The sequence below is a fragment of the Sparus aurata genome, unplaced genomic scaffold, assembly GCF_900880675.1.
Source record: "Sparus aurata unplaced genomic scaffold, fSpaAur1.1, whole genome shotgun sequence".
NCBI lineage: Eukaryota > Metazoa > Chordata > Actinopteri > Spariformes > Sparidae > Sparus > Sparus aurata.
Window position 1 is genome coordinate 1 of NW_022045221.1, and position 22,501 is coordinate 22,501.

Here is a 22,501-nt window from a genome sequence, read left to right on the forward strand (position 1 = left end):
GTTGTCTCGGCTTATGGGCCGAACAGCGGTGCAGAGTACCCGGCCTTCTTGGAGTCCCTGGGAGGGGTACTGGAGAGTGCTCCAACCGGGGACTCCGTCGTTCTCCTGGGGGACTTCAACGCCCACGTGGGCGATGACAGTGTTACCTGGAGGGGAGTGATTGGGAGGAACGGCCTCCCCGATCTGAACCCGAGTGGTGCTTTGTTACTGGACTTCTGTGCTAGTCACAGTTTGTCCATAACAAACACCATGTTCAAGCATAAGGGTGTCCATATGTGCACGTGGCACCAGGACACCCTAGGCCGGAGATCAATGATCGACTTTGTGGTCGTGTCATCTGACCTCCGGCCGTATGTCTTGGACACTCGGGTGAAGAGAGGGGCTGAGCTGTCAACTGATCACCACCTGGTGGTGAGTTGGATCCGCTGGCGGGGGAGGAAGCTGGACAGACCTGGCAGACCCAAACGTATCGTGAGGGTCTGCTGGGAACGTCTGGCAGAACCCTCTGCCAGGGAGATCTTTAACTCCCACCTCCGGGAGAGCTTTGACCAGATCCCGAGGGAGGCTGGGGACATTGAGTCCGAATGGACCATGTTCTCCACCTCCATTGTTGACGCGGCTGTCCGGAGCTGTGGCCGTAAGGTCTCCGGTGCCTGTCGCGGCGGCAATCCCCGAACCCGGTGGTGGACCCCGGAAGTAAGGGTTGCTGTCAAGCTGAAGAAGGAGTCCTACCGGGCCTGGCTGGCCCGGGGGACTCCTGAGGCAGCTGACGGGTACCGGCAGGCCAAGCGTGCGGCAGCACGGGCAGTCTCGGAAGCAAAAACTCGGGTCTGGGAAGAGTTCGGGGAGGCCATGGAGGAGGACTACCGGTCGGCCTCGAAGAAATTCTGGCAAACCATCCGGCGCCTCAGGAGGGGGAAGCAGTCCTCCACCAACACTGTTTACAGTGGAGGTGGGGAGCTGTTGACCTCGACTGGGGACATCGTCGGGCGGTGGAAGGAATACTTCGAGGATCTCCTCAATCCCGCTGACACGCCTTCCATAGAGGAAGCAGAGGCTGGGGACTCAGAGGTTGACCCATCCATCACCCAAGCCGAAGTCACTGAGGTAGTCCGTAAGCTCCTCAGTGGCAAAGCACCGGGGGTGGATGAGATCCGCCCTGAGTACCTCAAGTCTCTGGATGTTGTGGGGCTGTCTTGGCTGACACGTCTCTGCAGCATCGCGTGGCAGTTGGGGACAGTGCCTCTGGACTGGCAGACCGGGGTGGTGGTCCCCCTATTTAAAAAGGGGGACCGGAGGGTGTGTTCCAACTATCGGGGGATCACACTCCTCAGCCTCCCCGGGAAAGTCTATTCCAGGGTACTGGAGAGGAGAATTCGGCCGATAGTCGAACCTCGGATCCAGGAGGAACAATGCGGTTTCCGTCCTGGCCGTGGAACACTGGACCAGCTCTATACCCTCCGCAGGGTGCTCGAGGGTTCATGGGAGTTTGCCCAACCAGTCCACATGTGTTTTGTGGACTTGGAGAAGGCATTCGACCGTGTCCCTCGTGGCATACTGTGGGGGGTGCTCCGGGAGTACGGGGTCGGGGGCCCTCTGTTAAGGGCCGTACGGTCCCTGTACTGCCGGAGCAGGAGCTTGGTTCGCATTGCCGGCAGTAAGTCAGACCTGTTCCCAGTACATGTTGGACTCCGGCAGGGCTGCCCTTTGTCACCGGTTCTGTTCATTACTTTTATGGACAGAATTTCTAGGCGCAGCCACGGGCCGGAGGGGATCTGGTTCGGGAGCCAATGGATCTCATCTCTGCTTTTCGCGGATGATGTGGTCTTGTTGGCTCCTTCGAGCCGGGACCTCCAGCATGTCCTGGGGCGGTTTGCAGCCGAGTGCGAAGCGGCTGGGATGAGAATCAGCACCTCCAAATCCGAGGCCATGGTTCTCGACCGGAAAAAGGTGGCCTGCTCCCTCCAGGTGGGAGGAGAGTTCCTGCCTCAAGTGGAGGAGTTTAAGTATCTTGGGGTCTTGTTCACGAGTGAGGGAAGGATGGAGCGTGAGATTGACAGACGGATCGGTGCAGCGGCCGCAGTAATGCGGTCTTTGTATCGGTCCGTCGTGGTGAAGAGAGAGCTGAGCCGAAAGGCGAAGCTCTCGATTTACCAGTCAATCTACGTTCCGACCCTCACCTATGGCCATGAACTTTGGGTCATGACCGAAAGAATAAGATCCCGGATACAAGCGGCCGAAATGAGTTTCCTCCGCAGGGTGGCAGGGCGCTCCCTTAGAGATAGGGTGAAGAGCTCTGTCACCCGGGAGGAGCTCAGAGTAGAGCCGCTGCTCCTCCACATCGAGAGGAGCCAGCTGAGGTGGCTCGGGCATCTGTTTCGGATGCCCCCGGGACGCCTCCCTCGGGAGGTGTTCCTGGCATGTCCCTCCGGTAGGAGACCCCGAGGAAGACCCAGGACACGCTGGTGTGACTATGTCGCCCAGCTGGCCTGGGAACGCCTTGGGGTCCTCCCGGGAGAGCTGGAGGCAGTATCCGGGGAGAGGGAGGTCTGGGTGTCCCTGCTCAGGCAGCTGCCCCCGCGACCCGGCCCCGGATAAGCGGATGAAAATGGATGGATGGATGGATGGATATATATATATATATATACACACACACATTATATATATATATATATATATATATATATATATATATATATATATACACATACACACATATATATACACATATATATATATACACATATATATATATATATATATATATATATATATATATATATATATATACACATATATATATATACACATATATATATATATACACATATATATATATATATATATACACATATATATATATATATATACACATATACATATATATATATACATGTGTATAGAACTTGATTGCAAACTCAACATATCACAACCAAGGCTGACTCCCGCCTCGCTCTCTCCCAACAAACAAGTAATTCACACATACGCAGTGAGAAATGTAGCACATAACACCCAGAAGTGGACACAGACAGGGAAGCAAAAGGTAAAGTTCAAATCAGATTTAGTTTATTGAAACAAGGTTGGATCTGAGGCTGGGCTGAGATGGGCCAGACAGGGAGAGTCCGTCGAGGGGGAGAGTTCCGTAGGGGGGAGCAGTCAGGAGGCTGGATCTTGAGCGGGGTTAACAGAGCAGATGAGGGGAGCAGGTCCAGAGTAACAGGCACCAGAGAGCAGAGCAGGGAACAAAGTCTAACGCTAGTGTTGTGATGTTCATGAACGAACCGATTCTATTGAACGGCTCGTTAACATGAACGATGGGAACCGAGTCGCGGCTGGGACTTTTTTTTAAATATATCACTGTGTTCTCCTCCCCTAGGTGGGACAGAGAAGTTACATGGAGAGGAGCGCAGCCCAGCTGCATGGTGCTTATTAGATATGCAAATGTAGCATGACGCCATCTGAGTTGTGCACGCTGCCTTTGACTAAAAAAAAAAAAAAAAAACACAAACAAAACAGAAACACGTGACTGCCCCTACCTCGAAGAGCAGAGCAGCTGCAGCGGTCTTAATTAGGAGGACAGTATTTTTTCCAAGTCTCACCCCATCATACCTCCCAGTGATTATTTCCAAGATAAAATGAGTTACCACCAGGCTGGCTTCTTAAAACGTAATAAATATAAAAATCAGTCGAATGAGCCAGTTCTTTGAATGGCTCTTTGAAAGGAACAGCTCACCAAGATCTGGCTCCCATCAAAGAGCCATAAATCCCATCTCTATCTAGCACAGAGAACAAAGTTACAGAAAGTTCAGAGCTGGGAACAAAGTACAAAGGCTGGATGCGCAGTATACTGACTCAACAGTGGCTACGATCTGGCAGCGTGGAAGTGGCAGGGCTGAGCATAAGAAGGCAGGCTGATTGCAGGATTGGGTGCAGCTGGTGGTTACCGCTCTGCTGTCTCCTGCACACCTGCAGCACTCACACACACCCACACACCCCCACACACACAAGGAAAAAGAGAGAGACTGGAGAAAGGACAACTAACCTCTGGAAGTAGAGGGAGTGGCTGAGGCAGATGTAACAGTAAGTTAGCGTGTATTGTATGCTTGTAAGCTACATTGTGAGTTTGTGGACTGATGAGTCCTTTTTATTTGCTGTTAGTTTTACGCTGTAAAACACTGTTTGTTGCATGATTTTCTTTGAGCTCACCACGAGCTGATTCAGGCCCAAGTATTAGCTCAGCCACTGCGTAAGTGTACAATAAGCCGCATTCCTCTCAAGGATCAGCTGAAGGTGATTCGAGCTTGAGTTTGTTCACCGGCCACTGAGTGATAGGAAGGCAAGTATTGTGTCTCCACAGCTGTTTCTCCCTCATTGCTATTAGGGTTGCCAACCGTCCCTTGAAAAACGGAATCGTCCCGTATTTAGAAACAAAGTTATGCGTCCCGTATTGAGCTTAAAAGGGACGCACTTTGTCCCGTATTTCCTTGAGAATCAAAATGGTCTTTAAAATGTCAATGGAATCAATGAATGAAGGCGTTTTATATGAAAATATACGTTAATCTTACTGCCAGCCCTCTCTTGCTCTGTGACCAATGAGCCGACAGCACACTCACACACGAGAATAACAATGCAGAATCCGGCTCTTCTCATTGGTCGAGGTACTGTCGCTTGCAAGAAGATACCGGAAGACAAGAGACTGAGGCAACTGGCAAAACAATCCAGCATGGCTCACAACGACACAGGTTCACAGGACACTGCAGACGGTACGCCTTCCACCATGAGCAGTAACGGTACCTCCTCCGAGAGAAAAAGAAAAGGCTGCAAAAATACAGACTCGAATGAGAAAAAGAAAACGTGGCTGTGTAGAAGTGTAGATAATGTCTGCTGGCGCACTTTTTCTGTAGCCCATGGTGAACTGTTTGACGTGAAACAGCATGCATCTAGTGGTCTACACGTGAGGGACAACCAGGTGGACCCTTGACTGGTTTGTTGTCCACCAGGCAACACCAGAGGCAGATATGGTATGTAGAAAAAATACGAATGTTTTTTAAAGGAACTTAGGGCAGGATCACGAAATAAGATTAAATAGCGACACGACGGCCGTTTGGGTAACTGCAGCCATCAGCCAAGCCAGCGCGGGAGCGCGCATGAACTCTTCACAGCAGTGCAGCTGATGCTGTGACACGGTTATTTGTTTGCTCACGCGACCGTTTACTGCAAGACTTCCTCGCATACCTCCGCGGAACTACCTTGGTAGCCTACATCAGCGAACAGCATGATGTCAAGAGACGAAGTAAGTAAACTAAGTGTTTATCTTAGTGCAGCTTTAGTATGTTTCTTTGACAACATTAGCGCATCAATTCAGCAAAACGACAGTTGTAATGTAAAGTACGCTTACCTTACACTGGCCAAATGGTTACTAAAGTTCAAATTTCACCAGCCACGGTGAATAGCAAGCTAGCGATAACCATTGCTTTGTGATTGAAGCTAATGTAACTGCTAACAATGTTATGGTGTTTGACGAGCATTTGGCTTGTGGCTGCAGCTAATTTCTGACTGTGGTAATTACCAACATAGCTAATATTTATAACATTGGATAAAGCTTGCTAACAAGCTGACATTAGTGTGCAGTCATTATCATGTAACAGCAATAGTATGATTCAATATCTCAAGCCACGTGTTATGTGCCAGTGCCAGTGAGATCATTTGTGAAATCATTTCCATTATAAGACAATATAAATGGTATGAATAGCTATGCGCCATAACAAAGTAAATACAAGGAAAACACAAATGTCATTATGTCATAACTGGTATTATACTAAGTTGAATCAGAATAAAAATAACATCAAATAAAATCAAAACATCACTTTGAGGATTACTAAAGTTATTCTTATTAGTATTGTTCTCAATGTTTTTTGTTTCAGGATTTGGAATTGACTCTGGAAGGAGTGGCACACATGGAGATGTACTGTCTGGATGAGGGTACACTGCGTCTGGTTAGGATGACGTGGAACAACACCTTTGCTCTCGAGGACAGCCAAGATGTGGGCAGCGATAACCGAGAGTTTCGGTTTGCTTCCTACCGGCGATTTACGATCTGGCAGGATGGGCATCAGAGAAGAGGGAACTGAAGGCCGATACCGAGCTGCTGTGTTCTTCGTATCTGGTTAAACTTCCCTGACCCCTTTGCAAACTACACAGGTTACAAAGAAGCTCCATTTAGGGTGCCTGACTGATATTTTCTCCTGTTTTGTGTCCCTGTGACCACAATACCTAAAAAAAAAAAAAAAACATTTCTTAGCCAAAGATTCCACTTTCATCCAAAAATAAAAACTATTTATGTACATTATATATTTTTATATTTATTTTCAAAGTTTACAGTATTTTTCAAATTTGCAGTATGTACAAAGTTTAATTTTGTATTTTTTTACATGTTTATAATAAAATAAATGTGTGGTAAACAAGACGGTCTTGTCTTCTCTCTTTTCTTGCTCACGTCTCTGGATCATGTAGCTGAGGCCTTTATGGAGAGAAGAGAACAGTAGCGTTAGAACACATACCAATGCTCCATAATCAAATCTGGTAATTATTATGTTATATTATAACATTTTACAATGTTTTGTCTATATTCTGAAAAGATTGAAATTCCTAATGACCAAAACTTAGAAAGTGAAAACATACTAACCCCTCAGACACTGGTTCAATTGGTGATAATCGATGAGAGAGTTTAGCAGCTATTCGCTTGCTGGGTGTTGATGCTCTCATCTCCTTACTTCCCCGAGTAGCAGCTTCAGGAGTCTGCTTCTTCTGATAGCTGGAAAACAGCAATATTTTAAAAAGTTAGAGTCTCAGTCAGCAAGCTGGCTGTGACTTTGCTACCTTGGTGTCTTTTCTCTTTGGTCAGAACAACTATGGCCATGCAATGTTTGCCTGTAACAATAATAATATCAAAATACTTGCCTCAGTCAGTACTTTTGTGTGTTTCACTTTCACAAACAATTTCTCCTGCTTTACTTACAACGTAATGTATAATGTCTGGAGCAATCTTGTGTGTAAGGTACAACACGAGAAAAATAAAGGCTAAAAGCTCTATTGATGAGTTGAGACCACTCTTTTAGCCCACCCACCCCAAAGGACTCAACCACACAGACGTGCTTCACAAGCAAGGTCGTAATAATAATAACAATAATAATAACAACTTTATCAGACCTCTAGACACGCACAATATCAATTATTATATAGCACCACCTGAGCTCGTTTACATTGTGCACTTCACGGTTAGCTCTAAACTGCCTTTTATTCAGCTACATCACAACAGTATCATCAACTCGTCAACACAATAGCCCCCAAGCCATAGCCTGTAAATACCGTTACTGTACACCCCAAATACTGTATTTACCAGGGACAGGAACGAGACGGGAGCCGGTGCTGTGTGTATGATATATTTCACTGTACAGATTGTAAAGCCCACTGAGGCAATGTGATTGTGATTTTGGGCTATATAAATAAAATTTATTTGATAGCCGTATCCCCTACACTCACGAAGCAGCCAGGAAGCCGGCTCGCTGTGTGTAGCTAGCGGCTAATATGACTACATACACCCAAACAAACCGTTAGCCTGTTGCTACAGCCAGCTGCTAACGTCACCTCCCAGATACAAGTTGGGCTTTCGGTCCCATATCTAAAAGGGCATATTTCTAACTATTCGGTTTCAGACTGCGCAGTCTGTAACTTCTCAGTGTTACAAGCAGTGGACTAAGTTACATGTTAGCGGCTAGCGCTACGTTAGCGGCTAGCGCTACGTTAGCCGCTAACGCTACGTTAGAAGCTGACGCTACTTTGCACTTTAGCTCACGCCGAGTCCTCGGTGATCTCATAAGATTTTCAAATCAAGCTCTAAAAATGACCTGTAATGTATTCTTACCTGGTTACGAGGAAATTAGCCATGTCAGCATCCGTTTTCAGTCCCAGTTCAAGCTGAAGCTGCCTCCATGAGTCGAAGGCATATCCAATGTATATTCGCGTGCCAGCCCGGCTTTAGTCATAACTTCTTTTAGACTCACGACTTGCTACTGATAAAAACCTTCGTTTTCTTCTTCGTATTACTTTTTAGTGGACTTTGTGTGGTGGTGGGTCATTTTCTGGCCGTAGCAGAGTCCATAACAACACAAACAGTATTTCCGGTCCACCGCGCTTGTCTTCTTCCGGTCTCCAAGCCGTCGAGGACGCGCATTCAGCGTCAAATAACGTCACGTCCGCAGGGCTGCGCGGGAAATTCGGACCCCGAATAGCAGTACATCATGCAGCACACAGCCTGTTCAAGGCAATGGGGAGATATGTGTGTGGGCTCATTCTTTTTGGTTTTGAACGCTTCATCACCCATTAGCATTAAAATACTTATAATGAATGTTTATTTTTTCACAAATCCTGCCCTAAGTTCCTTTAAGTCCAATAAATGTCAGAATTTTGTGGCCAAAAAAATGTTTAGTGTAATAAACACATACAATTGATAGATGAATACATAAAATAGATAAATAATACGTAAAAGTAATACGTAGATGAATAATAGATACTATATACTATATACATACATATATACAACATTACACATTTCAGTTCAAACAGTCCATAGATAAATGTGATGTGCATAATTTGTACTGCACAGGCAGTTGATATACTACACATGAACTATAAATCAGTAAGAAAGTAACAACTTTCTATTGTTTTCTGTTATTTTATACTGTTTTCAGTTAAGCAGGACAGTTCTGTTAAATAAATAAATATTTATTTTATTCTGTCAAGTTAAGCAGGACAGATTTCTGTTAAAAATATATTTTATTTTGCACAAAAAAATAATTGTTGAGTAATATTTTTTTATGTATTCGTATCACTCAAAAACATGCATCAAACTAAATTCACATTCGAGTCAAAGTATTTGGAAAGTTACCAAGCCGTCGTGGGGGGGTTGTCCCTTATTTATTTCTCAGGGAGTTGGCAACCCTAATTGCTATGCTTCGAGTGATAGCTCTTTTATCTTTGTCTCCCTCTCTCTCAACTAACACACATGTACATGCATACACATAATCTTATGAGCGACTTGGTTGAGACTTGTCATTATTGTTCTTGTTATTGTTATATACACATATACGTTTTCCCGTGGTAGACCCGCTACCTTGGTGGAACAATGTAATGTGTACTCAAAAGAGCACATGAGAGAATGGTGTTTCGTCATGATTTGTTCAAGCCTCATGCACCGGCATTCAACTGTTCTGCTGTCGGGGTAAGATGTTTTTTCAGGCAGAAATTTGACAGAGGCTTTTCCACGTATAATTGCAGTATTTTTTCATCAAAAGTTGCCAAAGACACTACCAGTTACTACGTTACTGTTGTTTGTTTGTGGAATGTTGCTTTGTGGGTGTGGGAAATCTCTCTTTTATTTGATTAGTGAAGGATCTGTTTAGTTGTCATTACAGATCGACACACCCCTCATCTGCTCCTTTGGCTTTTCTAGTCACACAGACGCCGGCTCTCCTCTGCTGCGGCTTCGATACAATCTCTGGAGGCGCATCAGAGCTGCAGCAGAACTGTCCCCCCTCTTCGGATCTGTAACTTTGACAGAGACGGCAATGTGGAGAATTGGCACATGATTCCCACACTAAAATGGCAGTGTGAATAGGGCTACTGTGTATTCTTTGCAAGAGATACATCTGTGTACGCAAATGTCCAAATTGAGGTTATCTTAAAGTACTACATTACTGAAAACACCAGTGTCATATTGATTCAGGCTTTCTCTTTCACACATCCCCTCTCCAAGTTCTCTGTCAACGACCTTGTAGATCATTTCAGTTATAAAATTACAACTCCCTAGCTGTTATTTATTGCAGTGCACTCACTTAAGTGAAGGTAGCCTCTAGTATAGAGAAATGCCATGCTGGTAGCTTGATATATTACCAGCGAGGGTTCTTCGAAAATGTTTGAATGACTCCAAATGAGAAAAAGTCCATGTCTCTTCTGTCAGTTGTACTCGCACAAGCCATCAAAACTGCAGTTATTAAACCTCTCCTGAAGAAGAACAATCTAGCCACATCGGTAATGAATAACTACAGGTCCATATCAAATCTTTTTTCAACAGCTGAACAATTACCCAATAATAAATGGCTAATTTCGACCACATCACACCACTCACATTGCTCTTGTCAAGGTCAAAGAAACAAGATTTATTTATTTATTTTTAACTTAGCCGCAGAGTAGCTAGCACCTCCCCCCGCCAACCTTATCCCTTGCAAATTATTGTCCACAATCAACCTGTGCACACTCCCCGTTACTGCGATTATCTCTGGAAATCACAGTGAAAGAACTGCTCATTATCCCCTCCCCCACTTCCTCTCTGGTGATTGGACTTCCCTGGTTAAAATTCCACAGCCCCCACATTGATTAGGCAGCAGTCTCCATTGCCAGCTGGAGTGTCTACTACCACCCACATTCTCTCCACTCTGCCACTGCTATCCACAAGACCCCTGCTTCCACCCTCCCCACCCCTCCCGAGTTATCTCTAGTGCCTGCCTGAGTACCATGACCTAGCCCAGGTGTTTAGCAGGGAGCTAGCCCTGTCTCTTCCTCTGTACCGACCTTATGACTGTGCCATAAACCTTCTCCGCAGTTTCACTGTACCCTCCGACCGGTTATGCAACCTAAGTCGCCCTGAGGGAGAGGCCATGGAGGCTTAAATTAACATCTTCCTAGCTGCTGGGCTGACCAGACATTCATCTTCATCCCTTGGAGCAGGATTCTTCTTGTTAAAAAGAAAGACAAGACGCTACACCATACGTAGATTATCGTATCCTCTCCCCCTCACCGAACACTCCTTAGAAACTCTCTGTCATCCAAAATTATTCACCAAGCTAGACCTTTGAAACACCTACCATCGGGCCCATATCCATGAGGGGGATATGTGGAAGACTGCTTTCAAGACACCTATCATCAGCCACTTTTAATACTTAGTTGTGGCTTTCGAGCTAACCCCAGCTTTTTCCCAGGCCCTTATCAATGACATTCTCCATAACATGTTAAACCATTTTGTGTTTGTGTATTTGGAAGACATCTTAATTTTCTTTCGCTCCCAGGAAAAACCTGATGAGCACATGCGGCTTTTTCTGTTAAGAGTGTAGGAGAACAAGCTGTTTGTTAAACCGGAAAAATGTGCTGCATTATTCTCTTTGGTTGCTTTCTTGAAGAAATCTTGATGCCTAAGTAGACATGTTTTAAGATTGGCACAGGTTGGCTCTTTCATCTCCCTGGTATTTTGCATACTCCTCAGCATGTCTAGTTGAGTAATGACGTTTCAAGTTGTATTCCTTGTGCACCGCAACTTTCTCTGTGCAAATAAGACACGTCGGGGTGCCCCTGTGCTCAACAAAGAAATATTGCGTCTCCCACTTTTCCTGAAATTGTCTGTGCTCGTCACCAACCTTTCTCTTCACTGCAGGCTTTGAAAAAGACATGATTGGGGCTGTGTGACAAGATATATATTTATTCCACTTGGTGTCACTAAGCAATAAAGTTTCAATCCAACGCGGGACCAACGTTCGTCAAGGTGCATCCACATCAGAAGCGCTGACGGAGGATCTTGCATCAACGCAATGCAAGGTCGCGCGTTGTACACATACACAACACATGAGAAAGGCAACATTTAGCACATCTGGTGTGAATGCAGATTCAGTCACATTGAATCAGTGCACAATGCAACCAATCACAACAGAGCAGCAGCGATTGGCATTATGTTTTATTCCAACGATTCAAGTCCTTCGAATCAATTTACTAAAAAGATTTGTTCAAAGGACGATAAAAAATACAAAACGATGTGCATTCTCTCATTGAAATAAATACACTGCCTATTGCATTTATGTATTGATATTCATTGTTATTTATGATTATTTTAGTTTTATTCATTGTTATTTGCAATTATTATAGTGTTTACATTTGATAAAGTGAAACATTGAAACAAGTGAAACAAATGAAATATAGAAAAATCTCTGTAATGTTTATTGTGTGAGGCATTTACTATGGAGTAAAATGTGGTGATGAACAAATCTATTTCTGCAAATTTCAAGTACATTCCATTAACACAAAAGATTTTTTCAAATGATTTGTCCGTGAACGTCACATCATTGCAGAGCAAGCCTGGAGTGCATGAAGCCGGGACAGTGAGACACCAATTATTTATTATATATAAACCATGGGATGCAGACATGGAGGTTCTATTTACTGGCTATTATTTTCTATGATATCTCTATGGATGCAGCGGGCGCTGCTAAGCTAGCAGCGTTGTACCTCCTAGCCAACACTGATGTTCCATTGACTACGTCACCGAGGCAGGTAGACCCCTGACGAGGCTCCAGACAAACGCCCCCAACGCGGGACGGTAGGCTGAGCTGGCTGAGTCGCTCCTGTCGGACGTCCACTCCCCTTGGTGACATCGTCAGCGGAACATTGGCGTTGGTCGTTAATCTGATCGTTAATTTGCAAATTCGTCATGATAACAAATCATCCGCATGGACAGTGGCGATCATATCTCCGACAACTTTCAACGGGTGCAGCCATAGTTGTTGTGATATGTTTCTCTGCTTGCATCAAGCCCAGGCGATGGCCTGCCCCCGGGAGCCATATACCGTACTGTTATTAGTAGGTTTGTTCAGCTCCAGCTCGCGCAACAAAGGGATCTTCCACACACAATGTGGCAAAGTGCCGTTCACATCCACTCGCGGGCCGCAGTAACATAAAACTTTCATATCAAGGTGGGGGCCACTAAATATCGTCCGTGAGTTTGAGACCCATGGTTTAAGCATTGTGGATACATGTGGCAATATGTGGAAACCTAAAGACATCAGCCTGCGAGGGATGTGTGAAGTAGTATCCGAATGCTGACCAATGTGGTTTGATATAGGGCACAGTTTTATCATAATGAGCAACATATGACCCTGCAAGAAAGTGAAACTATGTTAAACACAACAGTCTTCAATTACACCAATGAAGCCCATCCATCATAATATAAGATGCTGTAGAAATACTTTTTCTAAGCAGTAAGACATTTCATATTCATTTCACATTCTTGTGGGTAAAATCCCTTACATCACGTACATGACATCAGTGACCTTTGTGATATAAGCTACCCACATATGTGACATAAGCGAACATATGAAAAGTAATTTAACTTACGTGATTAAGTTAAAATAAGTGAAGTTTTCATAAATTTGCAGTTTTTTTTATTGTATATAGCAAAAGTATTCATTCTGTCTCATGAAGATAAGAGCAGTTACTAGGTTTTGATTTCCCGACCCATGATTGCTTTCTTTGTGTTCCTCTCTGGTCTCAGCAGGATTATGTAACATTTTGGTCCAAAAAGTGCCATCAAAAGACCAAAACTTGAGGCCAATATGGCAAATACCTCCACTGCATCGGCATATTTGCCTGGTGAGCTAATATAAGCAGGAACAAAGGCCACCCACACAGCGCAGAAGATCAGCATGCTGAAAGTGATTAGTTTGGCCTCATTGAAACTATCTGGAAGATTCCTTGATATAAATGCAATCAGAAAACTGAGGGAAGCCAATGAGCCAATATAGCCCAGTAACACAGCAAAACCAACTGTGGACCCAACTGCACACTCATAAACTATCTTGTCTTTGATGTATTGGGTGTTTTTATGAGGAGTTGGGGAGGCAGATACAATCCAGGCAGTGCAGATCGCTGCCTGAATAGAAGTGAGAACAATAACTGTTCCTCGCTGCTGCAAAACACCAAACCACTTAAGGCTGGCTCCCCCTCCTGGCTTGGAGGCCTTGAACACAGCCAGAACCACCATGGTTTTTACCAGAATACATGAGATACAAAGCACAAAGCTGATCCCAAATGCTGCATGTCTCAGCTGGCATGTCCACAGTCTGGGACGACCGATAAAGAGCAGTGAACACAGGAAACATAACTTCAGAGACAGTAGTAGCTGGAAACTCAGCTCTGAATTGTTGGCACGTACTATGGGTGTGCTGTGATGATAAACAAAGATGACCAGGACAACAGCACACATGCATGTGCCCAGCAATGAGGCAGCTGTCAAGCCAATACCCAGAGGCTCATGGTAGGAGAGAAACTCTGTTTTCTTAGGAACACAGTGGTCACGCTGGGGACTGGACCAAGAATGCTCAGCACAACTGTTGCATTCCCTGGCATCTATGAAAAAGGGAAAAGACCTTATAGTCTCTTTATGTTTATATTATGTCTCAAAATTACAATCTTTAAAGTAAAAAAAAAACAACCAGTTTTATTGCTGATCTCGCCCTCAGAACAAGGAATGCAGTCAAAACAGCACACTGGTTCCCCTTTCTTTTTGGCCATGCGGGTACCTGGAGGACAGCTCTCGCTGCACACTGAGCGGGGTGGCTATAGGGAGAAAAATATGTACTGTTTTTTTCTCCTTTATTTTACACTTCAATACTGAGTTACTCATGGTGTGTCTGAAAAATCAGATATAACCTTTTTTGATTCAAAATTCCAGGAGATTTTGTCTTCATCAATTGTGAGTTCTTCATCTTTGGAGGCCGACCTCTTGAACTCACCAACATTCTGAACTTTAGCTTTTCCATCAGGGAGCCACAGCCAGTTCATGATATCGTAGATTGGTAAGGCATCACCATTCTTATCAAATGACACTTGATCACCAAATGTTGTTGTGAAGTTGACCTTTTCCAAGTAATACACTAGCTATAAAGAGACACAAAAAAACACAAGAGGACAGCTGAAACCTTAGAGACCTACAAGGATTTTTGGGATACCTAACTATCCTGTATTTGTTTCATTCTTCCCTAACCTATTCTAGGAGATAACATCCTGTCATGGCTCCTTCCAATCCAGATAGTTGATTGGGTTTTTGAGGAGTAAAAAATAATGCATTATGATGATGGAAAACATGTTAGTATCTAGAATGTTATTATCAGACTGCATACTACACTTGTGAACATACCAAAAAAAGAACCTATCACTTAGCTGATAATACTAACCACTGCGATCACCCACTAGTAGGAAATATCTCAGTAGTTCTCCAGCACATTACAATTAGTAGTACCGCTTTGCATGAAACATTAAACCATATGATTTAGTCAAATAACAAATGGAGTGTAAAGTGATATCACACCTGCCATGGCTCCAGTTCTTTCAAACTGCCACAGCTGTGCCCACTGAAAGGCCCTCTCCCTGGCTCACACTGCAGCATATCATCAAGGGCGTAGGCCAGAGCATACACAGCCTTGTACACATTATACTCTAGCCTGAGATTGGAAATGTCCAACAACTCAGTTCCCACATCCTCTAGATTTTCCTGTCCAGTGCATAATGCTCCCCCAGTCTCTACCCAACCTGCCAGAGGTGGTGTGAATCTACATTGAAATGTGAATTCCCAAAATTGGCTTACCTGAAATATGGTCAAAACAGTCTTAGAAATGATGACTATATATTTTTCCTGCAATTACCAGATCAGATTGCACATTACAAGTCTCACTATGTTATTTCCATAGCTGTTGTTATGGTGTAGGTCAGGACGTATTTTCAGGAGGAATTCCCTTAAGCCTGGTATTTCTCCTCGACGGATGGCAATGCCTAGTGTGCCAGCCAGGTACGGCATGAGGTCAGGGGTCTGGAGGACAGTAGCAGCTGTCCAGGCTTCACTGGCAATCCACTGCAGGCCTGTCACATTCTGCCTCACCACCTGTGTGTCAAAACAAATATATAACTCCATAATGCCATGTAAGTATTGTCTAATCTTCTGAATTGTCCATTTTACAAACAAATGTTGTCTTGTCTTAGTTGTTCATACACAGATGCAATCCTTTGTTTCCAGTATTATGAGCAAAGCGAAGAACATTATTAGTGTTGTGTAATTTTTCTGTCTAACTGTTCGTACCCTGCCAACAGGGCATTAAACAAATACGAAGTGTTACTTATTAAAATGATATGTATTTGTCACAGGCCAATTTGTCATTGCAACTGTAATCTTTCAGTTTGATAAATAAAAATATAAGACAGATAACTTAAGTTGTTGTTAAAGCCTAACCTCTTTCATGAGGTTCATCATGTAACTCTCATGTGCAAACACAATGACCACACGAGCTGTGGATTTCTTCATCAAATCAACGATCCTCCTTAGTTCACCTGGGTCACTGCCCCAAGGCAACACCTCTAAGTAGGCAAGACAACCTCCACCAAAGTGTGCTAGGTCAGAATGGAAGGATCGAGCAGCGTGGAGTCCATAGTCATCATCACTGACCAGCAGACCTGCCCAAGTCCAACCAAAACGCTTCAGGATCTGAATCATAGCCTGTACCTGAGTGAATATAGAGATTAGTTTGCAAGCTGAAATAATCTTTTCTGTGGAAAACACATTTAAAAGTTTTCACATTGATTCATTTTTACTGCATTTCAAGGAATATCACTATTTTTGCAGTGTAGATAAGTTCTTTCTTGCAAATGTTTAATTGCACATTCTTATGCATCTTCATTTAGCTGATGGATAGTCACCTGGAAATCATCACTTGGGATTGTCCTAAAGAAGGATGGAAACTTCTGTCGGTCACTCAGACAGGAACATGTGGCAGCGTGACTCACCTGTGAAAGACTCAGACTGTACAGCCTGAAAACATTCAAAGCTTTTCCAGCTCTTTTTATATTTGATAGTTAATGTATGTTTACAAGAGACATTTAATCTGAGTTTACATCAAAAGTATCAAACAGAATTACCAAGAGGCAAATTGGCAAACTTACCATAGGTACTCTGTACAAACCTAAGACAGAGGAGATGGCAATAGAATGTGTAGAAAAAGCATCACCAACAATCCCTATGACTGGAGGGGTTCCTGCACAGGTCTCATCTAATATAAACTTTTCTTCTTGACCACTGATTGAGGATAATCCTGCACGAAATGCAATCCCCAGTTTGACACAGTCATCGTAATGACTGTATCCCAGAGTCACATTAGGGAGCAAGTTGGTGTTTTTGTTGATCTCATCAACTGCAAAGGCCATGGTCTGGACCCTCCTAAATCCTACAACATCAAAACTAACAAAAATACCACTATTAACTATTGAAAAATACAGTTGACTATCAACAATCACTTACAACTAAACAGATACAACTAGGAAAATGAACAGACATACATATGACTCATGAAATTGATTTTCTTCAGTTTTTGCTTTTGCCACTTCCCTGACAGACTCACCCATGGCAGGTAGGCTGTTGTGGGTCTGAGGTAAAAGATAGGTCAGGAAAGACAGAGAAGAAGTGGATCCGAAATATCCCACCTAGAACCACATCTCCATCTTTGTGCATCTCATTTAAATGAAACTGCCCCTGTAACCGGCATGAGGATGAATAAAGAGGGGAGGACACAACAGAGGCAAAGTAGGAACACAACAAGATGAAATACATGAGTAGAAGCAATTTGATATGTAAAAATCCCCACATGAATTTCCTCCTGTTCATCCCTTTTCTGAGCCCAGTCAGCTTTATTGCTGTCAACCTCCTTTATTGACTTGCAGCATTGTTTAATCTTTAACACCGCCCAATGGGCTATAAGCAAGAGTAGGGGCAGGGCCTGAAATTATTTTATTTTGAGATTGATTTTGAGCATACTGAGACAAGTTGTGAAACATTATGTCTTCCAATCTATTTAATTTTAGTCTCCTTCATGACAACACACAACAATGTCAGGGGTAATGCGTTAGAAAAGCAACTTGCTACAGACCCAGGGCTTCTAAATAATTATAGACCAGTATCCAACCTTCCCTTCCTCTCTAAAGTAAAGCTACACTTACTAAAGGGGTCAATGACATTTTACTGACTATGGACTCAAACTCTACCTTGTTGCTTTTGTTACTAGTTCTCAGTGCTGTATTTGTTACCATAAATCATGGCATACAGTGAGTCTGGCTTGAAAGTCAGTTTGTCATCTCCAGCTTGGCTAAAGTTTTACCTATCAACACAATGTGTGTTTCTTATAAAAATACTACTTCAATATTAAATGATTGGATTTCAAAATGGTCTCTGAACTGAACTAAGATTCCCAGAATTCCCCACATTCAGATTATGGCTACTATTATACTAAAATTAGGTCCTCCCTGTCCACAACTGATGCGGAGATCCTGATTCATGCCTTTACTGGATTATTGCAAATATTTTGGGGGGTCTACTGTGTGAGAGCACTAAAAGTCTTCAAATGGTTCCGAATGCTGTAGCTAGTCTAAACACGTACAAGAAATGTTGATCATATTACATCAAACCTTGCCTCACTGCACTGGCTCCTAATTCATGTCAGATTAGACTTTAGGGTGCTGCTGATGACAAACAAAACTGTACATGGCCTTACCCAATTGTACATGTCTGACCGCTATATTCAATATCTGGCATTATGCTCTCAGAATTCAGGGTTACTGAAAGTTCCAAGGGTTAGAAGACTTTTTTCTATCTTGCCCCCTTTCTCTGGAATAACCTCCCAGCTGACATCAGACAATTTGGTTCTACTGAGGCCTTTAAAACTAAAATAAATCAAAATTTACGTCTTGACTTAACCTTTAATTAGTCTTTGACTTCATCTGCTAGCTCCTCCAGTGGTTTGGAGTCAGTCTCAATGGGTCTCTTACCTATACTATTAGAATTAACATTGTCCTACTGACATGAAACAATCTGTTTATTCTGATTAATATTGCATCTCTCAATTTTTGGTTTACTATTCCCACAAACTGCAAGCTGTGTATCTGTCTCCCTGCCACCCCACTCCTCCTCCTCCCCCTCCTCCTCTCTTTTCATTCCGGCTTCTTACTGATGGACCAAGGGCCCCTGGGAACATCCATCCCTCCTGGCTCCCACTGCCTCGTATACTGACAAATCTGGATCATCATATCCTGGGCTCTGCTTGATCACTGGTTTCCTTTATTTCTATCTCCTTATATCTGTATTTCTGTAAAGTTTGATGCATCTTCATTCTAATGTCTTCTTTTTGACTGCAAATTACCTTGTATGGTCTCCCCTCTTCCAGGTCACCATGGTGGAGGGGGGGTTGTGTGGCCCAGGCGCCACTTGGCGATTCCTCGGCTTGATCAGTTGTCCTCCTGGATTCACAAATTTACATGTATTATATAATCTGTTAGACTTTCTTAGAGACTAAGTTGCTACACTTAACAACAGGTTTGTAACATAAATTAGTGCGATAACACATATCTGTTACTTCAGACACACTTCCAGGGTTTTCCCTGCCATTATACGGCTTAGGCGCCCCCCCCCAACAGACGGTGCGCCATTACACTAAAAATTTCTGGGGAGAACCCTGCACTACAAATCCTGTACAACTCCATACTTCTAACAAGCATTTCCAGTCAGGTGTAGTTCTAAAATACATGGCATGAAAAGTGGCAAAAGGATATACCATCAGCGGATGTATGTAAGCAACGTCAACTGGCAGCCCGCGGGCCGAATCCGGCCCGCCAGAGATTTCCATACGGCCCTCAGAAGCAATCTTCTAAAAATACCATAGCCCGTCATCTATGCAGAACTTATAAAAAAGTCACACATTTATTAGTAGTCTTCAGTAAAGCCAAACCCACACAAAACTCAATCCATTCAACTTTATACTACCGATACTTTTATTACTTTAGTGCATGAGTCCCGCCGATTACTATTCGGCAACATTTGACGAATATAATCATCCGTCTTACCATACTCGGTCATGGTGCACTCTGCAAACTCAACGTTGTTGCCAATTCACAATCAAACATCTTCAGAACAAAACAAGGGCACACAGCAACAATAATACATGTACACAAAGCACCAAATAGAAACACATCACAACAACAACAGTCGAATAAACGCTAAACAATCACTCCCATGAGTCTTTGCGCCTTCAGCGCTCCGTGTCGGCAAACGAGACTCCTCTGATCATTACAATATTTTATTGTTTCACGTGCTCATTTTTCTCAAATGTCAAAATTTCCCTTGCTTTGGCTTTGCGCGCAACTGCGGTGTCTCAGCAACAACCAACCACACAACGCAACATAACAGAGTTATTGCAAGCCTTGCACATCAGCAAACAGTTCTCGTGACAAATAAAAGCGACAGGCCTCAGTTAAAAGTTACTATTTACATCAAATTTAAGTAGCCTGTGATCCAACAAATCAGTACAAAATCAATACAAATAAAGTAAAACCAAGAAAATCCCAAGACTGAAACACTCCCGTTTGTTTAATGGGAGAAGTTACATTTCCCCTTCGACACTATCTTTTTAATGTCGGGCTTGACAGCTGTCAGGCTTATGCGCAAGCAGTCCTCCAAAGACTGGTTTGACAGTCGGTTCCTCTCATGCGTTTTTATAGAGTTCATTTTTGAGAAGGCAGCTTCACAGGTGTATGTTGATCCGAACATGGTGAGAACATACATTGCCAGTGTCTTCAGTGTGTCATACTCTTGGGGACAAGCCACCCAAAAGGCGCTCAAGCTTTCAGCACCACGGAGAGCAGCCCTCATGTCACCGGCTGCCTGGATGTCAATCAGTTCACTTTGAACAGCCGCCTCGTCCAGCGGCATCACCTTCCTCGCGTTAGCGGAGAATTCTCCACCTGGGCTGATTGTGAACGGGTCATGCACGAATCCAATGACATCCCTGGGAATGGCAAAGTCATCAAATCTGGCAGAGAAATTTTCCCTCAGCTGTGTGATAAATGTCACCATGTTCTCGGTGACCCTGCTGTGACCCGCTGTCTTAAGTGTGTTAAAGTGTAGCAGCCTCCCCGACAACAAATCTTCGTGGAAAAGATCAAGTTTGTTTCCAAAGGCATCAAGTTTTTCCACCATATTCACCACAGGCTTTTCTTTTCCCTGTAATTGTAAATTTAGTGCGTTCAAATGTGAAAATGTGTCCGTTAAAAATGCAACGTTGCACATGTATTCTGCGTCTTGCATGATGCGCAGGTGGTCAGCTGCCGCCTTTGATTGACTTTGCATCAAAAAATCAACAACTTGATCCCTGAGTTCAATGAAACGCTCCAGAGCTCTGCCCTTACTCAGCCAGCGCACGTCGTTGTGGAGCAAGAGGTCATGGTGAGAGGCTTCAGATTCCTGCACAAATTTTCGGAATAAACGGTGCTGTGTGCTTGAATTTCCCCTGATGAAGTTGATTATTTTCATTGTTTTGTCCATAACCTCTTTAAGTTCGCCACTTAATTTTGCGCATAGCACGCTCTGGTGAATGAGACAGTGAAGTGCGTTAATGCTGGGAGCGACAGCCTTCATTCTGCTCACTAGTCCTCTGTTTCTGCCAATCATCGCAGGAGCACCATCTGTGACAACCAGGTTTACTTTTTCAAATGATAGTCCATGTTTTTGAAATAGTTCCTCCAGCTTATCAAAAATAATAGCGCCAGTGGCCAGCCCCTCAAGTGGAATCAAGGCCAGCAGCTCCTCTCTGAAATCTCTGCCATCAAAATATCTGACGAAAACACACATTTGGGAAATGTCAGTACTGTCGGTGGACTCATCAATAGCCAGTGAGAGGTATCTGGCTTCTTTGATCTCGTCAATTACAAGTTGCCGGACTTCCTCTGCCAAAACATGGACATGGCGAACAGCAGTTTTAGCAGACAGAGGTATCTGCTTAACAGACGCAATTATCCTGTCCATAGATTTGTCCGTGGCAAGTTCCTCCAGAACAGCCACCATGCACTCCTTAAAAACCTCAGCATCAGTGAATGGCTTGTTATGCTTGGAGAGTACCCAGGCCGCCTGTAGAGACGCACTTGTTGCCCTCTCTTGTTCCGTTGTGGTTCGGTTAATAATTCCGCTGGCATGGGAATACTGAGATTTAAAAGCAGCAATTTTCCTGTGACGGGCCTCTGAATGTTCAGGATATGACTCCTTGAAGCTAGCATGTTTTGTGATGTGGTGACGCCTCAGATTGTACTCTTTAGCGACAGCGACAGTTTCGTTGCAAATGAGGCACACAGGTACAGCATTTCTAAAAGTTGGCTCTATGAATAGGTACTTATCAGTCCACTCTTCATTAAAGCTACAGTTCTCAGCATCAACTTTCCGCTTAAGGCTCTTTGAGAGCGCCATTTTTCATTTAAATATATTTATTCTTCCAGTGTTCTCCACAAACTACGACCAGTCGCGGTTTTACCATTAAGGAAAAGGCCTTGGGCCCCCAAACTGCAGGGGCCCCCAACCAGATGCCCCCTCCCCGACCAGCAGGGGGCCGGAGCCTCCAGCCAGCAGGCCTCCACCATTGTCTTTGTAAATTATAATTATGTACTTCTAAACATAAAATAAATAAAAAACTAAAATGAAAACAACAACAAAAAAACATCAGAATGTCCAAATCGTATTATCTGCTCTCCCCCTCCCCTTTCGTACTGTAATGGACTATTCCATGAGTCATCGTGACCGCGAAAAGACGAAAGACAGCAACCA

The 22,501-nt window shown here is 43.8% G+C and overlaps 1 protein-coding gene and 1 long non-coding RNA gene across 2 annotated transcripts; both read right to left on the reverse strand.

Annotated features, from left to right (window-relative positions):
• Positions 1-6,461: 6,461 nt before the first annotated feature.
• On the reverse strand, positions 6,462-8,154 carry LOC115578213 (uncharacterized). Its single transcript, XR_003983399.1, has 3 exons — positions 7,925-8,154; positions 6,686-6,814; positions 6,462-6,520 (listed from the first exon to the last, which is right to left on the reverse strand). It is a non-coding gene; the product is annotated as an uncharacterized LOC115578213 (long non-coding RNA).
• Positions 8,155-12,045: 3,891 nt separating this feature from the next.
• LOC115578212 (extracellular calcium-sensing receptor-like) lies at positions 12,046-19,317 on the reverse strand. The gene is made up of 9 exons (XM_030411080.1): positions 17,265-19,317; positions 16,810-17,104; positions 16,567-16,653; positions 16,103-16,372; positions 15,551-15,757; positions 15,188-15,463; positions 14,530-14,757; positions 14,313-14,436; positions 12,046-14,226 (listed from the first exon to the last, which is right to left on the reverse strand). The coding sequence occupies exons 1-9, from the start codon at positions 17,525-17,527 to the stop codon at positions 13,316-13,318; spliced, it is 2,661 nt and encodes an 886-aa protein (XP_030266940.1). The 5' UTR covers positions 17,528-19,317; the 3' UTR covers positions 12,046-13,315.
• Between the last annotated feature and the right edge of the window lie 3,184 nt (positions 19,318-22,501).